Source organism: Ornithodoros turicata, chromosome 2 (genome assembly GCF_037126465.1).
Source record: "Ornithodoros turicata isolate Travis chromosome 2, ASM3712646v1, whole genome shotgun sequence".
In the NCBI taxonomy this organism is placed as follows: Eukaryota; Metazoa; Arthropoda; class Arachnida; order Ixodida; family Argasidae; genus Ornithodoros; species Ornithodoros turicata.
The window spans coordinates 58,990,918-59,013,280 of NC_088202.1; the positions used below are offsets into that span (position 1 = coordinate 58,990,918).

A 22,363-nucleotide genomic window follows, 5' to 3' on the forward strand; every position below is an offset into this window, starting at 1 on the left:
TAGAACCCACATTTTCGGGCTTCTGGGAGGGAGGGTAGATAGCGTGGTGTAACTGGTGGTGTCCCTGACCAAAAATTGGAGGATGTGGGTTCAGACCGCACGCCGGGTGCGTTTGCATCAACCACCATTCTTTAATTACACCATTACTGTACAAAACATACCATTCATTCTTCCCTCTGCACAAAACATAAAATCCCAAGCTTTGAAACTTGCAACTGTGTAGATGTTTCTTTTTCTTTTTAAATAGAGCTGTGGAACCCGCAATATTTGCTCAGTCTAATAATATTTCATGCAAGTAGGTCAGCCGTCTGTGCAGCTCCCCAGTTCCCCTCTCTCCCGTATTGCTCGTGGAGGGGTCTCACTGGTCCCTCTCCCAAATAAGGTGGTTGCTGCCCAAGGTTAGGCGTACATGGCTTCTCCTGTAAATCCGAGCAGAGTGCCATGTCGATCTGTGAATACCACCTTATTGCTACCTTGAGAGTGGACAGACACTTAGTCTCATGGATTCCCCAAGCTTTAACACCCTCTAACGTGCAGACAGACTGCCGTAGCATCTATGCTGACCAGCTGCTTGTGCCTCAGCCAGAGGTTGGCACTTGTGACTCCTGCACACTCATGCTCAGCCCCTTGTTTGCTCACTCATACTCATTCACTCACCGCTCAGCTGTCCCTTTGCTCTCCACTGCCCCAGCTTGCCGTTTTCTCATTCATGCTCAGCTCATTCACCACATTGAGCATGAGTGAGCATGAATGAGTATGCTGAGAGTGAATTTTGCCAAAGTATGACCTCAGCTGATCCCCATCGTACATCTCTTCAGGACGCCTACAGATGGATTCAACAGCGGATGAGTCGTCGTTTTCATCCACTGTTAGCGCGGATCTCCGTGAGTCTCCCAGTGGAGGTAATGCAGATGGTAAGGTGTCTTCCACCCATCACTTGTTTATTAGGTTGCACCATGTGTTTTATAGTACAGTAATCCCTCGATTTACAAATACGCTCGCTTCAAGAGTGGTTTATTTTTGTTTAGTTTTTGAGTAACAATAACGACCATAAATATGCTCTAAGACAGTCTATGGGCAGTCTATATGTTCCCTATATGCACATCAACAGTCCTCTTAAAGACATTCAAATTAGTGAAAAGTCGACATTACATGGAAGAGAATTGAAGGTAACCTGTAGTCTCGATGACGGTGATAGCAAGAACTGATTTGCAAGAAGGAAAAAATAACACAGATTTAACATAACAAAATAACCAATTTAATCAGACGTTTCATCTCCCATACGGGAGACATCATCAGCGCACCCTTGGGAGGGAATGAGTGACCGAAAACCAGTTAAGTCTTTGTATACGTCGGGGAGTGGGCCACGGTTGGTGTTGCAAGCAGTAGGCGTGATTAGTGGTAGGCAAGGTAGCGGTGATTCCCGGCGTTTGGAATATATTCAAAGAACTGATTTGTTGGGGAAAAGAGCAAGATGTGTCTATTGTGCCTGAGCAGTGCATCAAAAGACAGTGAACTTAGAAAGTATTTACATGAAAGACTGCCATTAACTACTTTGTACAGAAAAATACTGTCTCGTATCTGCTATAAATTGTCTTCATTTCAATCCTCCATCAAATCTGCACGTAGCCATAGTACCATCTGTGGTCAAATTACCTATCATGGACAGACCAAACAAGGCGTCTTTGGATATTCTCAATCTGTCTTTCATAGCATTTCGGCAAACAATTCCATACAACTGATTTAAACTCAAGCTTGGAACCTATAAGGGTAGACAGGGCAATCTAACAATACAATTGAAACTTTTAAAATGCCATGTCATGTGGCACAAGGATCCCAGTAATCGCATGGCGGCACTCAAACACAAGCGCACATGCGCATTTAATACCACATGCCACATTTAATGCGCACATGATCTGTGAACGAGAGAGTGGAAAATATAAAAACACCCTAGTCCTGAGTACCAGGATATGTGTGCATTAAATGCTCTCACTTTCTACACAGCATTGTGACTTTTGTTTTAGCAGAGCTTGTTATTCTTTCACCATTTAGTAATATTCTGAATATCATGCTGCAGTAGTTGACAGTCACTGGAGTTGCATACATGGGCAATAATTTTAATATCATCTGCATAAAGCAACACTTTTTAATGTTAAATAACAGGAACAGTGTCGTTAATAAAGACACAAAACAGCAAAGCGCCCAAGTTGGACCCCTGTGGTACACCCGGCAAACACACATAAGCATCAGAGCCGCTGTTACCCACCTGCACAACATTTTTACGACAACTCAAGTAAGATTCAAAGCAGTCTAGCAGCTCACCGTATATTCCGTACATTGATAGCTTAAAGAAACTGTTAATGAAATATAACCACCATGTTTTAAAACACCATCATGTAGAACTTGGCTGTGAAATGACACACATAAGTTGCCACCTCTTATTTGTATCTTCATACGTTTCACACTAATTTTGAACACTTACAGAAACTGAACAGTGGCGACCTTCTACGTTCTCCACCGACAAAGTGGAAGTCGGCCCCGTATTGGTGGACAGATATGTAATGTTGATGTACTATGTAACGCAAAAGAGACAGGTTACTAATTGCTATTAGATCAGTTTTGAAGGACAACAGCAACTTTTGAAAAGTTCTGTGCGAACTGTTGTAACGGTTGTATCCCTAAAGGTGTGTTCGATGTGCTCCGCCGTTGTCCACGGTCCTGGTGGGAGTAGTGCGAGCGGAAGATGACAGCTGTGGGAGTCACTTGGTATCGCGTTTGTGTGCAAAACCTTGCATCCAGGCACTTTCTATGGACGTGTGGTTTACGTTTTGGTGTTCCGGGATGCACCAACCATGCACGTTTGGCAACACAATGCCATGACCTACCAGATGGCTCACCTAGTTGCTTGCGCTCTCAATAGATGGCATGCTAGTCGCCTCAGGGTTCGTGCGTCTTGGGAGTCTGCAAGTTTTGCTTCGCGCAACTATCTTTGATATCTGATTTTGGAAAAATGCTCAGTGTACAGCAGAGCTGTTACGTATCTGAAGCAACCAAGTTACAAGCTTTCGGAAAAGTACACAGTTTCTACAGGTTTGCCATTCACTTTACGTTACCTTTAACAATCTGTGATTCTCTCTATCGATGCTTTTGTTAGTAAAAAAGAAAAACACAGTGTGTACTTGCGTATGACTCATGACATATCGTACACACGTACACGCACAACAAAGCATCGAAATTGCTTCAAAACAAATATTGTTTGCTGCTGTATTTTTCAAATTGGCTAAGTGCAAACCAACCTCATGCAGAGAACAAATGTGATTTCAGTACATTTCATTCAGCATTTGAAGATGTGTGTTTTGGTGTAAACATCATCAGCAAAATACCCTCACAGATACCGTCTGGCAGCCTCCTAGGATTTATGGCCATATTTCAATTTTCATGAAAATTCATGAAATTCATTTCATGAAAATTTCTGACAATAGGGTAGTCAGCAGGTGTGACACTATCAATACAGGAATTGGCAAATAACAGGTCAGGAATGTTACTCGAACAGTTCAGTAGTGTATTATGTTAACTAAACCCAAAGAAGTTCATAAAATTGAGCAGACAATTGGCCTTATCAACATCCCACGATCCAATACGGGAGTAGTATCCAACTGACCTTTCAATTCCAGGAAATTCGAAATCTTCGTATACAGGGTATCCCAGAAAACGTGTCATTGAATTATAATAAAAAACACCACCACCTAGAGTCATGCTGTCAATGGCATTTGTTCTTACTAGGTTTTTGCCACCTCCTGATGTGAATGTCATGTAACGTAAGTTTAATTATGTAAATTTTTGCGAACTGAAGTGGGAAATTTCCCAAGTAAAGGTCACTTTTTTACCCCACCAATGTGAAGAGCATGCATGTCTAATTTACTCAAATGAATGATAATTGCCAGGGGTATTCCGGAGCTATCCCATCGGAAAAAATAGCCAAACATCATGCTCTACAGAGCTCCCACAAGATTGCGCACAACAAATTTTTTCGGCGCAATCTTTGTCAGTCCGACGAAAGGGGGTTGGAAACCCAGCCCACCCCAGCATCGCAGAAAGAGATAACACAGGCATGGCTTATCACGTCCGACTTTCGTTTGGAATGGAATAATGCTTTCCCTCTCCCAATTTCAGGGACTGTTGCTTTTTCTACTATCACACTGTGGGCCTGGGTTTCGAACCTCCTTTCGTCGGATTGAGAGCGATTGTGCTCAAAAAGTCATCGCGTGTTATGGTCCGTTTCCCCGAAAAGCATGATGTTCGGCTATTTTTTCTGATGGGATAGCTCGTGAATATCACTGTCAATTATCATGAATTTGAGTGAATTCGGCAGGCTCTTCATATTGGTGGAGTAAAAAAAGTGACCTTTACTTTGCATATTTCCGAGTTCAGTTCGTAAATATTTACATAATTAAACTTACGATACATGACATTCACATCAGGAGGTGGCAAAAACCTAATAAGAACAAATGTTGTTCACCGCATGATTCTAGGTGGCGTAGTTTTTTATTATAACTCAATGACGCGTTTTCTGGGACACCCTGTATGTGCACCTTGTACTTTGAAACATCTAGCACTTCACTTAGTTGTTCAATATGGTCACAGAAACATTTTGTGCTGTAACGAGGAGGAAAGTAGTGGTTGCCAATAAGGTAATTATGACCATCCAATGGCTCTACGACCCACACTTACTATGTAAGATTCAAGGTCCTCCCTCCAAACCTGCACTCTGGCACAAGACACTTCCCCTCTTTGTTCCAAACTTCGATTTGTGAATGGTTTCTTCAGGGACATTAACTGTTGGTTTGAGTTTGAGTTTGATTATAGGAAAAAAAAAAAAAATTGTAAATCAGTGTTGGCTGTAGCTAGATATGGTAGCAGACAGTGACATAGCCAGGAAAATATTTTGGGAGGGGTTCTTGGCGACTTTACATGCTGGGAGGATTTCTCCCTCATTTCCCTCTCTCAAATGCATAACTAAAGGTATGATTTCAGAGATTTTGAACCCCTGAAACCCCCTCTCTGGCTACACCACTTGGTAGCAGCAGTAGTTTTGCATGCATAAATCATGAATATGCAGTGCACACGTGTGTAGGGGACCATAGGAGTCGTGTACGTACTAAAATAGTCTATGTAGCCTTATCTTTGTTTTGTGTATTGTCGCACCTGTATTGAACTCGATCTGTTTTCATACCGTACGTAACGAAGTATCTTCCTTTCCAGGCCATGGTGTTATAGTGAACCTCCCTGTCAAGCCTCCCAAAAGTCGTTCAAGTACCCAAACAAACAATCAGAAAGTAGCTTAACATAATTCTTGTTAGACAGCTCAATAAAACACCAGCATAGCACTTGACCCGTGATGATGTGCAAGTTGTGAAAGATGCTTCCTCTGACACATGTTAGGTGAAGCACGATGGTGATGCTGTTTGACTGACAAAGAACATCGCTCCTAATTTCTGTAGTAGTAATGTATCTTTTTATCTAGATATATAGTACGAGCTGCACAAATATTCAGAAGTGTGAATTCATATTGAATACTGTTAGAATAGTATTCACAGACTATTTTGAGTATTCATAGTTTTCGAATATTTCCTAATTATTATTGGAACGAGGTGTAGCACATTCGTCGGCACACTTTCACATCAGCGCTGTGGATGGCACCACACCAGACGCAAAAACAGTGGCATTTTAACATAATCCACTCGATTGACATCGTCATCGTAGCATTTTGGTTGTCACAGTGAACTACAGCCACGTCTTGCATCCATCCTGGCAGCAGTGCAGAGTGGACTGCAAACCAAAAGTGGCAGCATAGCATACTGACTCTACAACATTGAGAAGTCATTACCTTCACTTGCGCTATCGTAGTGTTCGTAAGGGATATGGAGACACTAAATGGGCTGCTTCCAGGTGCAAAGAAATCTGCTGGAAATAACCGAAATTGTGAAGCCCCAAGATTGATTCCTATGGGAAAAAAGGCTCCTGTGAATGCAAACTTTGCAGAAATGATTGCTGCTGACCTCCAACCATTCCCTGTCATCAAAGATTGTGAATTTTGCGAACTAATGTCTGAAGCTGTCCCGGATTATATTCTTGCCTTCAAGAACAGCTTGAGTTACTATACCGAAGCTTTACTAAGGTTTACTCAAGCGAACGGTGAAAGTACAAAAGATGTCATGGGTATGATAAAATGGGATAGGTACAGTCTGGCTGGTGGACAAACTCCATAATGAAGGTGCCTGAGCAATGGGCAGAGGGCAGAAAAAATGTTGAGTGCTTCATGTTGTGTTTTACCTGTTTTGTGCCCATTGCCTCAGGCACCTTCATTATGGATGTCATGGGAGGCATCTCTTTGAAATCCGACATATACCAGCCACGTCAGTGTCAAGGCACACAAAGGGGATCAATGAGCACAAAGTTATGAAATTTTACAGAGTGAGATGTTTAAAATATTTGGAATGTGCTTTTTTATGAATATCCCAACTTGATTTGAAATTGAAATAACTGACTCGAATTCAATTCACATTTTGTGTGAGATACTTGTATTCAATTTGATTTGGAAATTTTGCTATTTGCACTGCTCTGCCTATGTATGTGCCCACATTAGTCTTTCCCAGGCGTCGTCTTTGGCTTTGGAAATGTGTCGCTATTATTCCATAGTGGTGCCCTTATCAGTACACACTGTAACCATTCCCATGTTCCCACGGAGTGCACTGTAAGCAGGCTGCACAATATGAGTGTGCCTTCATATACGTATCTCATTTTCCTTGAAGAAACATTCTGTGTATGGTGTATTGCTGGAATGTGCAGTACGACTATTTCTTTAGTTTAGTTTGTCTTTCTTCCTTGCAGAAGGAGGGCACTGCACAGCCGATGAAGAACCATTCGTGTCAGTCATTGAAGTGGAGCCTTTTAATTTCTTTTGCGATAGTGAGAGCGGTTCAGAAGGTACATAGAAGGATGTGCTTATGTAGCTTCACTGAAGCTGTTTGTGCCATTTGTTGTGGACCTCACTTGATCTTCTGTGTTTTGCCTCTTCCATATTTTGTGGGGAAATCAAAGAGGCACCGCCTGACTTGCTTGAGAGCTCATTACATAACATTGAATCCTGTAACATACAGGGAGTGTCAGTAGTAGTGGACCAAAAGTTTCAGAAATCGAAGTGGTGTTTTTCCTTCAAAAACTGCACTGCATATACCTATATTGGGCTGTGACCTACTCAGATAAAAAATAATTTGGACAGGCAACACAATCCTTAATGAGTTTATATAATGAATCCAATGAATTAATGAGAATGTGCTGGTGGTCTAAATTGGAAAGGTGTAGACCAAAGTGAGTAAGCTTCACGCCACGTGCTGTTTTTGGGCAGCTTAATAAATCAAAAATAAATAAAGTATGAGTCCTGGGCCGACTTCAAGGGCCCAGGTTGCTTACCCCTGCTGCCCTCTCTCCATTTGTCCACATCTGTACGCCACTTGCAGCCACAGTTGCTTTGCGGTACTAACGAGGAATAAAACAAAAATAGAAACCACAACAAGCTTGCATGATGGACCATGAGAGATGGAAAAATATGCCACCTCCGCATGTACTTGAGCGCGGCCGTGATTTCGGCTAGCTACAGTTTTGCCAATTTTGTTGAATGTGGGGGAGGAATCGTGTATCGTACCTGGCATGCCACTTGCTTCTTTCTATTAAGTATCTTGCAGGCTGCAGTCATTGAACTGTTGGCCATGATTTTGAGAGTTTCTTAAGATGGCTGAGATAATTGCAAATCCTTGTGACACTTCTTGATGATGTGTGAAACACCATGACCACACCAGGAGTGTTGGGGACAGGCATCAGCATTTCCACTTGTCAGTCATAGGCGTAGATGTTCCAGTGTATTTCGTCATCTGCTAATTGCATCTTCCCTGTGTGTGTGTACCTGATCACTCGGAAACCATGTCATTTTTTCTCCTTTGCTTTTCAGATGAGGAGAGCATGCGTGATGCTCACGTCAAACATTCCGGAAATGACGACCCAGAAAACGATGCAGAAGGTGACTGTGGTTAGCACATTTCCTTGTACGACTGATTTCAGTTGCAGTATGATGTATGCATGATGTAGGCCATGGTAATTTGGGTCATGTGAGTTAATGGGATGGTCGCATCAGTCGATCGGACGGTCAGTTTCCATTGGTTTTGAAATACAGTGTCATTTTATTCCTCATGAACCACTGACCACGGTATCAAAAATCCCACGCGAAAGTATGCCATAGTTTGTCTGTTATTCGCTGGAATACATGACAAGAGCAGACACTGGATGTTGAGAATATGCCAGGATTCGTACAATGGAAAAATGAGAAAAACGTCACTCCCTAAGACCCTGAGAAAAGGAATGCTGAGGCCGTGCGGGTGTCTCTCAGAGTTATGCTCCTTTCTCCTTTGAGCGCCGCCCTCTGACTCCTCCATTTAGGCAGTGATGTCACGCCACTGGAGCCTCTGCAGCAGCAGAAGCAACACTTATCTTTAAAATTTGCTTATTTAATATCTGAGCACTTTTCGGCCGAAAAAAATTTGCCGCGTAGATTGTCGGCCGCCGCCGAACATAGTGGCATCTGTTTCATAGATGGGTTTCCGAATGCGACCGTCTGTTTAAGCATAACTATGGCCCTGACTTTTCGGTGCTCTCATTTTGCAAAGCTCCGGTGACGCCCACTGGAGCCCTGAGTTTTTGGAAAATTTGGAGTTACTTAGATGCTCTCTGCAGGTATCTCCGAAAAAGTCAAAATGTTCCAGAAACTGAAACCAAAAAGTAACACTAAGCATAATGCGTGACACCATTCAGCATCTATGGTATTCCCTGCACATTTTAAAAATCGTGTGTGTGTTAAATATTGCTTGGCTGGTAGATTTCTGTGATTTATAGCGCATAATGAGGATTGACTTAGAAGACTTTTACAGATTCTCAGGAGATGACAAAAGATCGCATTTCGTGCTTTTTCAGTTTCGCGATCACTCACAAAATAAGGATGCACTCAGACGCAAATTTTAATCTTGTTAAGCAGTATAGAAATTCTCAACTCAATACATCCCCACGTCACATAAACAGATGCAAAGTGCAAAATTTCATCCAGTGCAGCATAGTTTTTTTAGGCAAATGAGAAAGACGAACGTCATATCGATATCTAGTTTCACTGTGACGTAACCACCATGGCAGACGTCACAAGGGTGCGGGACAGATGTAAAAGCTATTGAGGGCTTTTTTTTTTCTTTTTTCGTATGGTGAAACATAATCAGCAAGTTTTGTCGTGAACCAGTGGTGGTTCAATTGCTTGGTAGAACAGAAACCGCCAGTTACAGTGTATTCACATGAGCGACATTTCTCACAATACTACAGCAGAATATACGAAAAAATGTCATAGCTTCTTGCTGTCACGTGTGCGAAAGCGCTCAGCGTTGTATCTTCACGCACGCTGCTAACCGTGGTGAATATCCTGTGGCACAGCTATAAGATATTCCGTAGCAGACAACTGGAAAAGATTTGCTATGTGCGCACTACGACATTCCCTATATTCCTGCACTGTGTGAATGCTTAACATAACACGGGACGGAACTTTGGCTCTGTGAGCAACGCTCTCGCTTTTTCTTCCACAAGCATCTTTCGTGAGGATGTCACTCGTATGAACGCACAGTCACTGACAGTGGCGTTGTTGCAGCAAAACCACTGGCTATAAACGTCAGTTGGCCATTTGGCAAAAATTGGCTGCAAATTTAATAGAAATATCTCACACACTAACAGCATTTGCTTAGATTTGGCTTGGTTACAGACTGTTGCTTCAATGGATAGAAAGTAAAGAACTCATTTCCAAATAGTATAACTCAAAAGGAAGGAACTTGTGTTTCCTTTATTTTCCTTTATTTATGTAAGTACGTTCCTGTTTAGTACAGCATCATTAAATTTCTAGAGAACTCTCGTTCATTAGATAAGCTAGAAGTTCCCCTTTTCTCTTAGTGCCAAGTGCCAAACAGGAGCAGGAGTCACCCAACATGCCTTTCGCATTTCAGACCCCAATGGCAACAATACCTCCGGGCCCATGCTCGAGTGCCCACGGTGTCCTTTCAAGACGCCGCAGCGTATAAATTATGTACGGCATCTGCGACGTCACTTGCGACAGGATGCATCCAGCCTGCAGTGTCCACACTGTGACGCAAAGTACATTGACAGCGTGTCTCTGGACCGCCACATTGCCCTGCATCAGGGCAAAGGCCGAAAGCCTGCACTGCCCTGCACCATCTGTGGCACCAACTTCACCAGGGAAGATGCACTGAAAGAGCACCTCGCTTTGCACGAACAGCAGGAAAAACAATACAAGTGCACCGTGTGTCAGGAGTCGTTTGTTGCGTGAGTTGCTTTGCCCTAGTGCTACACACCATCCCCACCTAACGTTCGGACAAATGAGCTCCACAAAACCATACTTCCACTCCTTTGCAGTGGAGATGTAATGTCACAGCAGTGGAGGTCGCATCTATCATTCCTGTACAGTCAACCCTCAATTGATGAACACCCTTCGTTTCTCGAAAAATCGTCCATAAATCGAGGTACAAGGGGTGCAGAAGAGAAATGGGCTGAAACACGAGAGGAAATGCACTAGATTACGTTTATTTCCACGGTCATGGTGAATCTAATTCAGGACGGCATTCTTCATGTTAGCCGAGGGGTGGGACTGTTTCCAACGGCAAATATCCCATTTGTCACCGGCTGCTAGAGATGATTACTTTCTCTGGGTGCCACAAGGTGTTTCCGTCTTATATACGATTGAAACTGACTGCAGCTCGGCCGTCACAGGTCACACGGGAAGTAAACTTTTTCTACTCACAAAACAGGTGAGTCACCTCTGGTAATTCCTATGGCTGTGGGACACTGCACGTCCATCTGCACTGTTCATCTGACACAATCCCAGTACTTCCCAGTCAGAACACGTTTTTGCGGTTCGTTGAAAATCTGTCCGCAGTTCAGATATAGGGTGGGGGGGGGGTCATAAACAGAGAGAGAAATACATGGAAAAAGTTTGGTTCCTTGTGACGCAGTTCATAAACCAAGGGAATTCGTAAATCAAGGGTTGGCTGTATACCATCTTGGGCATCAGGAGAGGATGCCACCTTCTTGCAAATCCTTCACTTTTTCCCATTTGTCTCAGCTACCTTTTGGGCTCTCCCTTCAAAATGTCAACGTACAAAACACCAAAGTGATATTTATACTTTTATTACTTCTTTTGTATTCACAATGTGAGCTGGATACAAGATTGCAGCACTTTTAATGCGTTAGCATTAGGAGTGTCAGAATGGAAAAAGCTGAATGTATGTGTGTGTGTCCGTGTGTGAGATGGTGAAGCCTCACCGAGGCAGTGGTATGAGGCGACATGTAAAGCGAATATAAGAGGGTAAATGTAAATGGAGATAAATGATTTGAAATTGAAGTAGTCAAAGGTAATTAACAGTAAGAGGTAAGGGTAACTGAAAGTAGTTAGATGTATTCAAAAGCAAGAAAGTTGAGTTTAAAGGTAATGAATGCAAGATATATGCAATTAAGAGAAAGAGAATGAAATTAAAGATTGCCGAAGGTAATTAAATGTGATTAATTGTAAGTAATGTCAATTAAGGGGGAATTGAGAGTAATTAAGTCAAATCAAAATAATTAAGGGGAATTAAATGAAATTCAAGTTTACCTCAGGTATCCTGCGGTTACCGTTGGTAATCAAAGGGTAATTGAAAGTAACTGAGGTGAATTAGAGGTTAATTAAATGGACATACATATAGTAATCAAAAGCGGCGGACGAGAGGTCAAGTATAGACTGGAGACAGACAACCGGAAGTCAGGTTTAGACAGGAAGTGGATACCCGGAAGTCAAGTATGGTCTGGAAAAGGCGTTTAATGCTGACGCATTTACCTCTAAATCACCACTGAATTTTTAAATCTTTTTCTTGGTTTTCTTATTTGTGCTAATGTTTTCTGAACATCCAGAGAGACCCGATAAATGCCCTCCTAATTTTCTTGGTGAAGACTCTGAAGATTAGTACCCTAGGTATGGCAAATGGACACAGGTGATGATGCCTAAGAAATTCGAACAATAAATTCTGGAAGGCACCCAGGATACACCTTTCTGTTTTTGATTAGAAGCCGTGGATCTGTGCAAAACAGAAGTGTTTTGTAAGACGGATGTAACGCTGTCAGCTTTCAGTGACAACTGCACCGACATGCAGGTACAAAGAGCTGATGGCCCACAAAGCGCAACACCCACGCAGGCCAACTCACATATGCAAAGTGTGCGGCCAAGGGTTCATGCAGTCTGAGAGCCTGCGTAGTCACATGGCACGGCACGGTGGCAGCCGGGAGTATGGGTGCAAAGTCTGTAACAAACGCTACCTCACCCTGTCAGTCCTCAAGAAGCATATGCTCACGCACACAGGAGAAAGGCCACACCAGTGCACCACATGTGGCAGCAGTTTCACATTACGGTACGTATAGGGAGCCACTTTGCAATGGCACCACTTTTCTACGGGAGCACTCTGTTTGATGTTGTGTTTAATTAATTGTAGGAGAAAAATATAAAACGAATAAAATGTAGGATTGAAATGTAGAATATGGCAGTTTGGGTCATATGTACTGTTTGACTTGAAGGGGTTGGAACACTTTCATCGATGTGATTCATTACATCATGGACACATTGTACCGCACGCCAGAATACTGAGAAAAAAAGAATAATTCATCTACGTGTCGTACTTAGCGAGATAGAAGCCCTCAAACACACTCCCGAGCAAAGCGCAGACGTCACACAGCTTAGAGTTTTGTTCACCCACTTTGGCAGCCGTAAGCATGCGACTTCTAGTGCGCTGCCTCACTGGCAGCTGCGAGGTTCTGTCAGAACCGCATGAGTTTCGATATTCGCGCTGCCTATTTTCTCTGCTTCTATTACCCTCTTTGAAACTTTCAATGTAGGTTCACATCGTGCAGAGAACGATCTTTTATGTTTACCTGGGATAACAGTAAGTCATTTTTAACACCCAGTTTTCTTCCTATAAAACTGTTAAGTTTGCCAGTAAGATGCACCATACGAAGTAATTTACACCACAGAGTCATAATTATCGCAGAAACTGAATTTAAAATACACCGCAAAAAGCGACCGTGCGCAACGGTGGTGAAGAGCGGTACCAGCCTGTGATCTGCCTGGAACCTCGCGCTGATGCTATAAGGAGAATGCTCGCTGATTGGCCTAGAGAAATGTTGTCTGCTACTCCGCTGTCGTCTGCTACTCGGCTGTTCGGGGTTCTGATAAAGCCTTTCTCCTTGCTCGGTAATGCTTCGGCCGCTCCTTCTATCCCCAATTCTCCGGGAGAACTGGCAAAACAGGTTTACGGCGGCAAAGGGACAATGCGCTGACCCCCACTAACCAGCAAACCAGAACGAGTCTCCTTATGCCGTCATCGGTGACGTGCCATCATACCTCCTCATCCTCGTTATAGCTGGAGTGGCGAGTTAAGGGTGAAGGCGTGGAGCTATGTTTATGTGAGTTTTTTCTGGGAAACAAATTGCACACATCAAAACCTTTCGCGCTATTCGGTATAATTACACACACACTTTCATCAGATGTCTTAATCTGAATTTTTTTTAGATGGCCCTCTGTACTCCTTTAATACATGTCATGTGTCACTAGAACAGCACTAGTACCGTTCTCTATATGTTAGGGTTATATTTTTCAGCAACAGTGGGGAGTAAATATTGGGTTGTATTTTGCTTTGGTAATTCGGGTATAATCGGGTTCAGCAGAACCTGATTCAACGCCATTCCGGTTGAGTCGGATTGAATCAGGAGTAAATCTTCAGTTTAATAATACGTACACATGACACACCAGTAGAGATGTGACGTGATAGAGGAAGAAAAAATGGGGGGAGGGAGGGGGGGTAAATATGTATCATGCGTAATCGGGTTAACCCTGAAAAGTCATGCCCTATTCATATATGCTCTCTGTCTCTGTGTAGGATAGAGGGTAAAGTTTGGAGGAACCATGTGGCGAAGTGTGTCCACTCACAAGGCAGCCATTGTGACTGCATGCAGACCGCGTATGTAGACCGTCATTGGTCCGTAGACGAAACCATGTGCGCCCCACCTTGAAATCTTACCCCCTTATTTGGGAGAGGGACCAATGAGATCGCTCCACAGAGAGTAGGGAAGAGAGGGAAACCGGGGAGCTGCACAGACAGCTGACCCGCTTGCAAACTACAACCATGATAGTCATTAAAGAAAGTTATGTTACGTGATAAATAAAGCGCTGATTTTTATGCAAATGCATGTTTTTTTTGTTTTTTTTTCTTTATATGGTTTCGTATCTGGACGACGAAAAACACTTTTGGTCTTGGTGTGGGACCGATCAGAAATGGTCTATGCTGCATATAAGTGCATGTTTTGCAAGTTGTGGCATATTTCACATGAAAGTTTTTTTCACATGAAATTTCACAAACTGACGCCATTTTTTTAGATTTTCGCAAGGCGTTCGACACGGTACCTCACCATTACCTTTTCGAAAAGCTCTGCGTGACACATATTGACTCTAAGTCTTACAACTGGATCAGAGAGTTTCTCACTAACCGTTCCTCATTTGTAATGTGCAACGACTGTCCTTCTTCCTTCTTTGCTATGACGTCTGGTATCCCCCAGGGCTCGGTACTTGGTCCCTTTCTTTTTCTAATCTTCATCAATGATCTCCCTAAGAACATTTCCTCCACTATACGTCTTTTCGCAGATGACTGTGTAATCTATAGGAAAATCTCATCACCTCCCGACCAGGTTGCATTACAATATGACATCTCTCTAATTCACTCCTGGTGCCTGACTTGGGACATGCCTCTTAATCTTGATAAATGTAACCTCATATCTTTTCTTCGTCACAGTCCTAACCAAATGTTTTCATTTCCTTATTCGCTTGACAGCTACGTTCTTGTCAGGGTCGACTCTTACAAATATCTCGGTATTCATCTTTCCCAGGATTTATCTTGGAACAAACACATCGAATCAATAATTAAGAATGCTAATCGCTCCCTGGGGTACATTAGATGTCACCTTAAGTCGGCCCCACAGGGTATCAGAAAATTAGCATACGTTTCTCTAGTTAGATCCAAATTGGAGTATGGTTCAGCTATCTGGGATCCCCCTCAGCGGTACTTGTGCTCTGCTTTAGAGGCTGTCCAGAACAGAGCAGCTCGTTTTATTGTCAGCAACTACTCGCGAAGTTCCTCAGTAACGGCAATTAAACAGCTACTTGAGCTCCCTAGCCTGGACAGTCGCCGAACCGTCGCAAGGTTATCACTTTTTCACAGATTCGTCCACAGTATCCCACCTAACATTTCTCCGCTTACCCGCTCTACAGTTATGTTCCCACGTTTCGACCATCGATACAAAGTAAATCGTTTTCAATGTCGAACAGACATCTTTGTGAAATAATTTTTTTGTCGAACCGCAATTAACTGGAACGATCTTCCCTCTGACCTAGCTGAGCTCGTTGACTACGATAATTTCCGTGGCCAACTTTCCGTTTGATGTTTGTATTCTTTTTATAATGTACTATTATGTTTTTCTATTGTATGCTCTACTTTTCGAGCCAGCCAGGCAATATGACTGGTTCAGTGTTTTGTACTTTTTTTTTTTCTCTCTCTCATCGTTTTTGTGTTGCTGACATGCATGTACCATCCTACTCCCCCATGTAGCGCTCTGATGAGCCTTTGGGGTACTTTAAATAAATAAAAATAAAAAAGTGCATGAAAAGTACCTACATATTTTGCCATGTTTTCAGGTGGTAGAGCTTACCCTTTTTTTCATGGACGGTTTGCTGGTTTTGGGAAGGCATTGGGTCGACTTTCGCAGAAATTTGGGTCCGAATCGAATATTTTCCATGTTTCGGTGGGGTGATGCACCCTGGCTGTTCCATCCTCCGCTGCGTGCAAGGCGCATGGGCCGTACTTCAGCATAGCCACATTACCAATACAGAGACGGGTGGTGTTTGCATTTTAATCATCATGATGCAGTGCCGAACACAAATACATGCCATGCTCAGGCTTGTTTTGTCATGGGTTTCATCCACCAGCTATCCTGCATTACATTATTTTACCAATCACAAACACAAAGCCTTCCATTCCATGATGTGGTGCAAGTATCCTTTGTTGTGTACTGCAGAACAAAGGCGCTTTATTTTACAATGTTATCCCTAATAAAACACTCATTGTTTTAAAAAGGCATTTAGTGCATTGCTTTCGTACCAACAACAACCTACAACATTGCATATATTGAGAATTTTTACTGCATATTTAGAAGATTTTCAGTCCATACTTGCATGCATATTTCTCTAGTTGTTAGTGCATATCTATCTGCACTGTAATGATGGCAAACATAACAGAGCAAAACCATACTTTTGTAGACATGCTAGTAAGTGCAACACTCTTCAAAAATTTCTTTATGCCAAACAGGTGAAAGCTCCAGCTTGGCAAGCAAAGTGACACCGCTATGAACATATGTTTTTTAGGACATTTTTTGTAAGCTGAATCACTCAATGATAAGGCACCGCTCAGCTTGTCTATCGTGTCCTATTTTTCATGTCCTTAGGCATCTTGAGGCTTGTGTTGTGTTTGTCAGGTTGTGTACTCCAGCCCTAGAACAGTATAATTTCCATTATTTTACTCGGTTTCATACACTCGTAAATGTCACTTCCTGCTCCTTTAATGCCCTTATTCTGCGATGAATTTTGTGTGCATTACAGGTGCCACTTGATTGCCCACAAGCGAACGCACACAGGTGAGAGACCATTCCGGTGCCCAGCTGAAGGGTGCCCAGAAGCATTCACGACATCATCAGGTGCAAAGCGTCATTACATGAGAATACACCTCCAACCTAAGAAACGTGAGTGCGTGTACTGTCGAGTTAAAACAGCTGCTGTGCTTTTTTTATTCGTTTTCCATCTGTATATTAATATACACACTTCCTGGTCAGCTTATTTTGCAAAGAATGCGCATAATTAACATTTATATTTAAAAATTTATCGCTAGCGTTCTGGAGAATTCTAGACAAATGGAAAAAGCAAACGTGTTTGAAGGTCTACATACATGCTAGGTGGTGATTCTTCAGTGAATTTTGGACTATGGTAGTTTGCAAGCAGGTAGTCCTCTATTTTTACAGCTGTACGCAGGACCTCTTATTTTAGTGATAAACCTGAAGAACCGCAAAAACTAGCTTGGCAAAGTGCCATACGGACACGGGATGATGCATCACGATGAGTTTCCGCTAGTATAGCTTTCAGCGCATAAACAGCTATAAGGGTCACCGTGGTTGACGGGGACACAACGGCCACCTCTTCGTCGCTGCCACTGTCGTCTGAAACCTCCGGCAGCAGATCAAGAACTTGGCCAATGATGTCGTTATCAGTTAGTTCTGGGTAGAACTCGGCATTCGAAATCCACATTTGATCATCTTCACTTGACGACATTCCGTCAGCTATCCTGAAGTTTTGGAATGCGTCTGAAACTGAGCGGCAACGCACGCAATACTAGGCTCCGCCTTCGTGCACATGTGTGCTGCGCTTCCACATGTGCGTTGGGCTGGCACGCTTCCCTTCGTGATGTGGTCCAAAATATGGAATCCTGAAACGCACTGTAGTGAGTCTGTTTTGGCTCTTGGAAGACAAAAAATCGGACAAAATAGGCATGCTTGGAGCAAGATGAGTACGAAACTCCGGGCAGTCCATCCGAAACAGGGTCCAAAATATTGGAAAGGGAAATACATTGGCTCTAGGGGGGCTTGTGATGGTGCCAAAAGCCTTGTCCGAAAAATTGGAAAGTCCGAAAGATTGGTCGGCGACTGTGTTAGCGTTCCTGGATTTTGGTGACTATAATTTTTCAGACTTCCCGAAACATGGCAGAATTGGACGAAAAACCAAATTAGAGTGGTACAAGTTTGAATTGGCTTATAACATCATCAAATAACAGGATAACTTCTCTGTAACCTATCTTCACCCTGTCTTGTAACACCTCGGAAAATATAATCACTGGAAACCATAGTTATTAGCATTCTGGCAGACCCTTCCAAAATGCTGTGGCTATTTATTAGTTAAGCGGGAACCGCAAACGACGTTTTCTCGGCGCAGCCTAGGAGCCGGCGCAAAGTTTGTACTCGAGGCCCCTGGCGGCATTTCTCGCTATTATAGGCTGGAATAAAATACGCGACAGATATCACTTGATAAACGTGCAGTATAACTTTTTAGAAATACAATATCTGGTAACCAAAGGCAATAAACAAGGCACGCCGACCATCAACTTGGAAACCTCTTGCTTGTACTTCCGCTTCCGTTCGCTGTTCTCCCGCGTCTTCCAGTATGGACCAACAGCGAAAATTGCTGCTGCTGTTATAAAAGAAAAAACTGCTGCTTCTCTAAAAGCAACAGTTGTTGCCATAGAAGGATTGAAGAAGACCGTCCAGAATACTCTACTGGGTGCAGCGATATCTAGGCCAGAGGGAAACGACAATCGAACAATGGCTAGCAAGTGGGATAGTATGCGTTTTGTCGCTCCCGTGTCCCCAATTAGTTTCATTTGCAGCCAGTTCTGCCAGGTCCACTTCATTCTGTCTTCCACTTGCGCATACTTCGCGACCACACCGTCTATGCCCACACAGCTGAGCGGCTGTGCAGACAGTCGTTTCCGGCCAGGCATGCGATTGGTCAAGACGGACACGTCGCTTCCTGCGCTTGCCACTCCGATCTGTTCGCCTCAGATGTCGGCGTCCCCGCTTGACGGCGTCCCCGCTTGACGGCGTCCCCGCTTGACGGCTATTGTTCGTGGAGCTGAACGTAAAAATGCTGAGCACTCGGCGTTCTTGCGTCGAGAAAACGTCGTATGCGGGTCGCCCTTTAAGAACACTATTGGATGGTTTCTGGGGCCGTATAGGTGCTTGACACAATGACTGTTTTCTGCTGTAGAAGGAGTAAATGCCCACCATGTACCGGATTTCATCTAATGTTTGCTCAGTTTCAAGATTTGTACATGATACGAGCCTCTATAGGTTTTCCCTTCGTATTTAATCCTTACACCGCAGAATTTAATGCTCATATCGTGGAATTTAATCCTCATGCCGCCACTTTTAATCTTTGTTTCGCTGGATTTAATCCTGATGTCGTCACTTTTAATCCTTATACCGTGGGATTTAATCCTGCTTCTGTTAAATTTAATCCTTGTGCTACCAATTTTAATCCTTATGCCATGGAATTTAATCCTAAATTCTCAGGTTATCTTTTCATTACTCTTTTCTGCGACAGTGTGGGACTACCTGTATGATTTATGACATGTTTTGACTATTTCCTTGTTTACAGCCATACACTGCCTTTTTTGTGACTATCACTGCTCAATGCACTACTATGTGATAGTATGGGACTACCTGCATAATTTATGACCTGTTATGACTATATCCTTGTTTACGGCTATAAATTGACTTTTTATGACTACGCCTACTCTATGCAGTACTATGGGACACTATGTAGGAAGGGAGTTGCCTCAGGACAGAAGCCACCGATATTTCGAACAGAGACTGTTCTTCTTCTGCCCAGAAGAAGAGCAGTCTCTGTTCGAAATATTGGCGGCTTCTGTCCTGAGGCAACTCCCTTACTACATCTCTGCCGGTTCGCTGGATTTCTACCCATCTATGGGATGCTATGGGACTACCTGCAGAATTTATGACCTATTATGACTATTTCCTTGTTTATGGCTATAAATTGACTTTTTATGACAATGCCTACTCTATGCACTACTATGGGATGGTAGGGACTACTGCATGATTTATGACCTATTATGACTATTTCCTTGTTTATGGCTATAAATTGACTTTTTATGACTATGCCTACTCTATGCACTACTATGGGATGGTATGGGACTACCGGCATGATTTGATTATTACCGGTTATTATCAAACCTGTTTTGATTATTTCCTCGTTTACAGCCTTAAATTTACTTTTTTTGACTGTGCCTACTCTATGCGCTGCCATGGGATGGCATAGGCTACCAGCATGATGTATGACCTGTTATGACTATTTCCTTGTTTATAACTATAAATTGATTTCGTGCAAAATTACTGCTCTTCGCACTACAATGGGATGGTATATGACTATGTGCATGGTTTATGACCTGTTTTGACTATTTCCTTCCTTACGGCTATAGTAATTTGATTTTTTATGACTACTCTATGATTACTACTATGATTACTCTATGCACTGCAATGGGGTAGTATGGGACTACCTGCATCATATATGGCATGTTATGACTATTTCCTTGTTTACACCTATAAATGGACTTTTTAAGACTGACTACTACATGCACTACTATGGGATGGTATGGGACTGCCTGCATAATATGTCACCTGTTTGGACTATTTCCTTGTTTATGGCTATAAATAGACTTTTTATGACTATGCCTACTCTATGCACTACTCTGGGAAGGTATACCACTGCCTGCATGATTTGTGACCTATTTTGACTGTTTCCTCGTGTACAGCCATAAACTGACTTTGCGTGACTCTGACTTCTCTAGGCACTACTATGGGATAGTATGGGACTACCTGTATCATGTATGACCTGTTATGACTATTTCTAACTATAAATTGACTTTTTGTGACTGCTCTATGCACTACAAGGGATGGGATGGGACGACCTGCATCATATATGACACGTTATCAGTATTTCCTTGTTTATGCCTATCAGTGAACTTTCATGACTATGACTACTATGTGCACTACTGTGGGATAGTTTGGGACTACCTGGAACTAATGCGAACTACCTGGAAAGTAGTTGCTTTGAAGCTGGAACAGACGAACACAACAAAACCGTCCAGTTGCCTAGGAACAAGAACAGTTGAAATATGACATTCATCGAAAAACCCCCTTCTTTTTCATGCCTCTTTCCAAATGTAAGTTGGTCAGCAATGACATGCACATCACGGTACCACATCCTGGTCATCAGTTCTTTATAATGCTCTTCATGTTTTTCTACAATTTATTGCTTCATTGACCTCTTTGCGCGTCACAGGCCTTCTATGTTAAAGTGACGTGAGCCCAGTTCTTGAATTCTCACATAGCAAGTGTTATTGTGAAAGTAGCCTTATACTATCCCACCGGGGTGTAAGGAGTAGTCGTAATTATAAGAAATTCATTTGTACCTGTAAACCAGGAAAGTGTCAGAACATGCCATAAATCAAGCAGTCCCATTGGAGTGCAAGAAGTATACTAGTCGTATTTATAAAAAGTTCATTTGAAGCTGCAAAGATGAAACAGTCATAACATGTCATAAATTGTGCAGGTAGTCTCATACTATTCGTTGCCGAATCCAGCCCACCAACACTCTGCGCTCAAAGCTCTTTTGACCTTTCTGGACACAATCGGACTTCGATCCTTATTGTCAAGGGGCTCATTATTTAATTTCCCACATCACCATCAGCAATAGGGTAGAGTATCGCTTCTGGCCATGAAACTCCCCATTCGTCATCTTGAAACAAAGTTGTTGCTGTTGTCGTATTCCATCGTGGTGCACACTGTAGTCATAGTCACAAAAAGATCATTTGTAGCTGTAAACTAGGGAATTTTCATAACAGGTCATAGATTATGTAGGTACTCTTATAATAGTTGTATGCATAAAAATCAATTTGTAGCTACAAACGAGGAAATAGTCATAAAAGGTCATAAGCCATTCAGATACCTTAAATTATCCCATGGTAGTTCAAATAATACTCATGGTCATAGAAAATGAATTTATTGTTGTAAACAAGAGTTGAGTACAGCTTGTGTATTACGTTCATAATAAATTTTCCCTCAACAACAAAGAAATAGCCATAACAGGTTATAGATCACCGAGGTGCTCCCATACTATTGCATAGTAGTGCATTTACCAGCGATAGTCAATGTATAGCTGCAAACGAGGTAATAGTCATAACTGGTCATAAACATTGCAGGTAGTCCCACATTTCCCCATAGTAGTGCATGGAGGAGGAGGCAGTCATAAAAATTGAATTTATAGCCCTAAACAAGGAAATAGTCAAAACAGGTAATAAATCATGCAGGTAGTCCCATACCATCCCATAGTAGTGCATAGAGTAGGCATAGTCATAAAAAAGTCAATTTATACCCGTAAACAAGGAAATAGTCATATCAGGCCATAAATCGTGGAGGTAGTCCCATACAATCACATAGCAGTGCACTCAGCAGCGATAGTTACAAAAAAGTCAATTTATAACCGTAAGCAAGGAAATACTCCTACCAGGTTATA

At 42.5% G+C, this 22,363-nt stretch overlaps 1 protein-coding gene across 2 annotated transcripts in view; it reads left to right on the plus strand.

Moving 5' to 3' along the window:
- Nucleotides 1–22,363, plus strand: part of LOC135385470 (zinc finger protein 555-like) — a 28,539-nt gene that overhangs the window by 992 nt on the left and 5,184 nt on the right. Inside the window, exons 4-9 of one of the 2 annotated variants that reach the window (XM_064614799.1) lie at nucleotides 819–914; nucleotides 6,892–6,987; nucleotides 8,009–8,086; nucleotides 10,086–10,422; nucleotides 12,282–12,536; nucleotides 16,826–16,965. In XM_064614799.1, the coding sequence (XP_064470869.1) occupies nucleotides 830–914; nucleotides 6,892–6,987; nucleotides 8,009–8,086; nucleotides 10,086–10,422; nucleotides 12,282–12,536; nucleotides 16,826–16,965 (991 nt within the window). In that variant the 5' untranslated portion in view covers nucleotides 819–829. The remainder of the gene's footprint in view (nucleotides 1–818; nucleotides 915–6,891; nucleotides 6,988–8,008; nucleotides 8,087–10,085; nucleotides 10,423–12,281; nucleotides 12,537–16,825; nucleotides 16,966–22,363) is intronic. The other variant, XM_064614800.1, reaches the window with a different exon arrangement.